Source organism: Schistocerca americana, chromosome 8 (genome assembly GCF_021461395.2).
Source record: "Schistocerca americana isolate TAMUIC-IGC-003095 chromosome 8, iqSchAmer2.1, whole genome shotgun sequence".
Classification (NCBI taxonomy): Eukaryota; Metazoa; Arthropoda; class Insecta; order Orthoptera; family Acrididae; genus Schistocerca; species Schistocerca americana.
The window spans coordinates 439,051,017-439,057,016 of record NC_060126.1 but is presented as its reverse complement, the minus strand read 5'-3'; the positions used below and the strand labels follow the sequence as shown (position 1 = coordinate 439,057,016).

The 6,000-nt window shown below is 40.3% G+C and overlaps 1 protein-coding gene across 1 annotated transcript in view; it reads right to left on the bottom strand.

Moving 5' to 3' along the window:
- Positions 1-1,470: 1,470 nt before the first annotated feature.
- Positions 1,471-6,000, bottom strand: part of LOC124544904 (protease inhibitors-like) — a 52,089-nt gene continuing 47,559 nt past the window's right edge. The window contains exon 4 of the mRNA XM_047123636.1: positions 1,471-2,393. Coding sequence (XP_046979592.1) covers positions 2,278-2,393 — 116 coding nt within the window. The 3' untranslated portion in view covers positions 1,471-2,277. The remainder of the gene's footprint in view (positions 2,394-6,000) is intronic.

Here is a 6,000-nt window from a genome sequence, read left to right as displayed (position 1 = left end):
CAACAACCAAGAGGTAATAATAAGAGTGGACGATCAAGAACGAAGTGCTCGTATTAAGAAGGGTGTAAGACAAGGCTGTAGCCTTTCGCCCCTACTCTTCAATCTGTACATCGAGGAAGCAATGATGGAAATAAAAGAAAGGTTGAGGAGTGGAATTAAAATACAAGGTGAAAGGATATCAATGATACGATTCGCTGATGACATTGCTATCCTGAGTGAAAGTGAAAAAGAAGTAAACGATCTGCTGAACGGAATAAACAGTCTAATGAGTACACAGTATGGTTTGAGAGTAAATCGGAGAAAGACGATGGTAATGAGAAGTAGTAGAAATGAGAACAGCGAGAAACTTATAATCAGGATTGGTCACGAAGTCAATGAAGTTAAGGAATTCTGCTACCTAGGCAGTAAAATAACCAATGACGGACGGAGCAAGGAGGACATCAAAAGTAGACTCGCTATGGCAAAAAAGGCATTTCTGGCCAAGAGAAGTCTACTAATATGAAATACCGGCCTTAATTTGAGGAAGAAATTTCTGAGGATGTACGTCTGGAGTACAGCATTGTATGGTAGTGAAACATGGACTGTGGGAAAAGCGGAACGGAAGAGAATCGAAGCATTTGAGATGTGCTGCTATAGACGAATGTTGAAAATTAGGTGGACTGATAAGGTAGGGAATGAGGAGGTTCTACGCAGAATCGTAGAGGAAAGGAATATATGGAAAACACTGCTAAGGAGAAGGGACAGGATGATAGGACATCTGCTAAGACATAAGGGAATGACTTCCATGGTACTAGAGGGAGCTGTAGAGGGCAAAAACTGTAGAGGAAGACAGAGATTGGAATACGTCAAGCAAATAATTGAGGACGTAGGTTGCAAGCGCTACTCTGAGATGAAGAGGTTAGCACAGGAAAGGAATTCGTGGCGGGCCGCCTCAAACCAGTCAGTAGACTGATGACCAAAAAAAAATGTGGAAATCAAGTTGGTATTTTAATATAGTTTCTCTCCCGTCGAGCAACGGCCATTGTTGATGGCGGCGCGTGTTCTTCGGTAGCGTCTGATACGGATCTAAAAAGAATTCATTGATTTCAAAATAAAATGGGCCCTTGAAGATTCTACCATTTACGAGCCGTAGAAACTTAACTCAGCCATCAGTTCTTTGGGGTCTGTATCTGACAGAAGGGAAAGTAGCAGATTCACAGTAGGGAGACAATGGTCAGGTTATATGTAATTTGTGCTTACTCAGAATGTTCCCAGGTCACTGTTAAATGATCGGCAAATAACTCAAAGCCGTGCTTTGTCAAAGCAGAATGAAATGAATGGCTGAACGCGAACTGCGTTCGACACACTGCCCCCCTTTACCATGATTTGCTGAGCTCACAATACCAGCTATCTTTAACGGGAAAAAAATTGTAAATCATGTACCACTTAACTACTGAGGGGGCATACTTTCTTTTAAATGATACGTAAATATAACCTGTTTTTTTACATATGTAATTACAGATAAGAACCAATTCTACTACACAGAGGCTTACATAATATACATATGCCCAGTTAGATGGAGACAAGAGAAGATAGTACAGTTTGCTGAGAGAAACTTTGCTTCTCGCTTACATTTTGCTATAAAACATTTGAAAATACAATTCGTCCGTTCTGTTTCAGCCACAGACTGATTTCTCTGGTACCGCTGATCTGAAATCACAGTTCATACACGTTTTATTAGATTTTTCATATGCCGTATTCAAAGTTACCTTAAGAAAACAGAACAGATTCGCGCAATAAAATCACTATGAAGTATTTGTTTTAATATTTAAAACAGATGAATTTCTTGTAACAGCAAGTAATTTATATGTTTTCGGGAACAAGATGTTTCCATAGAATATGTAAACGCTGGAAAATTTTTTTACTTACATTGCTGTAGGTGGCGCAGTGGTCCTTTTATATGTTACTGATTGATTACTGATAGAGAACCCTTGGGTCACATTATTTCACAATTAATGTACGTATTTAACATAAAATAACTTCATTAAGTTATATTAATAAGCCTATAATCACAAATCCAAAGGCTTGCCGAACCATGGACAAGGTTCAAGTAAAACCTGTACTAATGAACTAAATGAAGAAAAAACTTTGAAATCTATGTTTGATTAGAAGTAGAAGAAAGTAATTAAAGAAGAGTCACATAACTAATTTAACTGAATCAGTCTAGACATGCAGGGACTAAAATAATTTTGCAAGACTTTGCAGCTACGTGCAGAGCGGCTACACAATGCTCAGCCTTCAGTTGCCTTCCGTGGGACAGGCTCTCCTGGTGCAGGCTCCGGACTTCCCGTCTGCGAGGCAGCGGCAAGTGTTACACCCCTCCTTGTATGTAGTCCCGGGGGTGCACGACACTTCTGGAATACAAGGAACAGTCCTAGTTACTGCTGCGTCGTATGCACGCAATCTGCCACTAAAAAATTGGAATCAGTTTCGCATAACCTGTAACACACAGTTCAAAATTTCAGCTGAAAAAGTTGCACGAAGTTTTTTTTATCTTAAATACTATGGGACTTAACAATTGAGGTCATCAGTCCCCTAGACGTAGAACTACTTAAACCTAACTAACCTAAAGGACATCACGCACATCCATGCCCGAGGCAGGATTCGAACCTGCGACCGTAGCAGCAGCACGGTTCCAAACCGAAGCGCCTAGAACCGCTCGCTCACAGATCCCGGTAGTTGCATGAAGAGCACAGTGAGGATTCTACATTTATATCTACGTGATTACTCTGCTATTCACAATAAAGTGCCTGGCAGAGGGTTCAATGAACCACCATCAACCTGTCTCTCTACCGTTCGACTGTTGAACGGCGCGCGGGAAAAACGAGCACTTAAATTTTTCTGTGCGATCCCTGATTTCTCTTACTTTATCCTGATGATCGTTTCCCCTATGTAGGTGGGTGCCAACTGAATGTTTTCCCAATCGGAGGAGAAAACTGCTGTGAAATTTCATGAGAAGATACCGTCGCAACGAAAAACACCTTTGTTTTAATGATTGCCACTCCAATTCACGTATCATGTCTGTGGCACTATCTACCCTATTTCGCTATAATATAAAAGGAGCTGCCCTTCTTTGTACTTTTTCGATGTCATCCCTCAGTAACACCTCATGAGGATCCCACACCGCACAGAAATACTCCAGAATGGGCCGGACAAGCGTGGTGTAACCAGTCTCTTTAGTAGACCTGTTGCACTTTCTAAGCGTTCTGCCAGTGAATAGCAGACTTTGGTTTGCTCTACTCAAAACATTATCTATGTGATCGTTGCAGTTTAGGTTATTTGAAATAGTAATCCCTAAGTATTTAGTGGAATTTACAGCCTTAAGATTTGAGTGACTTACCGCGTAATCGAAATTTAGCGGATTTCTTTTAGTACTCATGTGAATAACTTCACACTTTCCTTTAATCAGAGTCAACTGCCACTTTTAGCACCATACAGTTACCTTATCTAAATCATTTTGCAATTCTTTTTGGTGAGCTGATGACTTTACAAGACGGTAAATGACAGCATCATCTGCAAACAATCTAAGAAGACTGCTCAGATTCTATCCTATATCGTTAATATAGATCAGGAACAACAGAGGGCCTATAACACTTCTTTGGGGAACGCCAGATATTACTTCTGTTTTACTCGATGACTTTCCGTCTATTACTACGAACTGTGACCTTTCTTGTACATCGCTTAATTTTTATGAGTCGAATCCTGTTGAATTGGAATCAGAGTCAGAAAAATATCCTGTTGCGAATATGTGGATAGCACTCCACTTCCAGCATTTGCCACGTGTATTAACGTTAGTGGAGTTTTACTTATTTCCCGGTGAGAGTTACATACTTTGTTCCAATAATCTTATACTTGATCCTTGAACAATGTTAAACAAATACGTATCAGCAGTCATGAATAATTGTTTGTCTTCGCCTCCCTATGACCTTCGAACTGGCTGCAAGCATTTATACAGGGTCCGACAGTTGGTCTCATAAAGATCATTGCCAGAGATGAAAAAAGTGAAACGTGCCAGACAAAATCCTACAACTGATTTAAAGATTGAGCCCGGAAGCTTTGCACTCGTAGTTCTTATCTTAACCAGAGAGTTACCGCCAGCAGTTCCGAATACAGAGTCAGTTACTAATCCAGGGACCACATATTGTGATGGCTGACTTGTGTGGAACCAGATCAGACGGCAGCATTTAAATTTCACATGACTCTTCCATAAAGGGTTTCTCGGAAGAATGGAACAACCGTAGATAATTTTGCTGGAAAACGGACGTACCGATATCTTTTACTTACATTTTAAATTTCTCGGCGTTTTCAGTAAGCGTATAGATTACTTAAAAACCTCTGTAAATTGCCACTATGTGAGTTACTTTAATTCGGCAGTATTAAATCTGCATTGGCAAAAGATTCCGGAACAGTTCCCAATTCGGATTTTAGGGAATTGACTGCCAAGGCGGATGTGACTCTGAGAAAAAGACTGAATAACCAACGAATCGACAACTTTTTACGAGTCTGCGCATGGAATGTCAGAATCTGAAAGTGGTAGATTAGCTAGAAAATCAGGAAATGGAAACGCTAAGGCTCAGTCTCGATATAGTGGAAATCAGTGAAGTGAAATGGAAAAGAGACGAGGATTTCTGGTCAGATACGTGCAGGTTAATACCAACAGAAGCAGTAAATATTATAACAGGATTAGAATTCGTTGTGAACAGGAAGGTACGGCAGAGAGTGTGTTGCAGGGAACAATTCAGTCAGGACCTCGTTCTCTTCAGAATCGACTGGAAACCTACACCAACAACAATAGTTGAGATGTACATGCCGACGTCACAAGATGAAAATGAAAAGGTAGAGAAAGTATATGAGGACACTGAGCGGGTAATTCAATAGGTAAAGGCAGATTTAAATCTAATAGTCATAGGATACTGGAATGCATTTTTCGGAGAAGGAATAGAGGAAAGGGTTACAGGAGAATATGAGAGAGAAGAAATACTAAGTTTTGTAATAAATATCAGTTAATAATAGTGAATACTCTGTTGAAAAATCACAGGAAGGGGAGGTATACATGAAAAATGTTGGGATATACGTGAATATTTAAATTAGATTATATTATAGTCAGGCAGAGATTCCGAAATCAGATACTCGATTGTAAGGCGTAACCAGGAGCGGATATAGACTCTGGTCTCAATTTAGTAGCGATAAAGGGTAAGGTGAAGCTTAAGAGACTAATCATAAAGAATCACCGTGCAAAGAAGTGGTATACTGAAGTATTAACAAGGGAACCTCCCCATCGCACCTCCCTCAGATTTAGTTACAACTTGGCACAGTGGATAGGCCTTGAAAAACTGAACACAGATCAATCGAGAAAAAAAAGGGAAGAAGTTGTGTGGAACTATGAAAAAATAAGAAAAATATACAAACTGAGTAGTCCATGCGCAAGATAGGCAACATCAAGTGTAATGTGAGGAAAGGGGCGCCGTGGTCCCGTGGTTAGCGTGAGCAGCTGCGGATCGATAGCTCTTTGGTTCAAGTCTTCCCTCTAGGGAAATGTTTAATTTTTTATTTTCTGACAATTATTATCTGTCTGTCCGTCCGTCCGATGGGAGGTAACTGCGCCGTAGTATGGGGACGCTACACCTAAACGGAAAAATTTGGAAACGTTAAAAACATACCATTGACAGAGCACAGGGAAAACTATGCGACTGTGAAACTGTTGCATTCATTTGTTGCAGTTTATGAGACAACCTCTTATGTTTTCATCACTTTTTGGGAGTGATTATCACATCCACAAGAAAACCTAAAGCGGACAAGGTAGAAGAACCTTTTTATCCATTCGCCAAGTGTACAAGGTAGGTGGGTCGACAATATATTCCTGTCATGTGACGCACATGCCGTCACCTGTGTCGTATAGAATATATCAGACCTGTTTCCTTTAGAGGAATCGGTCGACCTATAACCTTGCGATCAAATGTT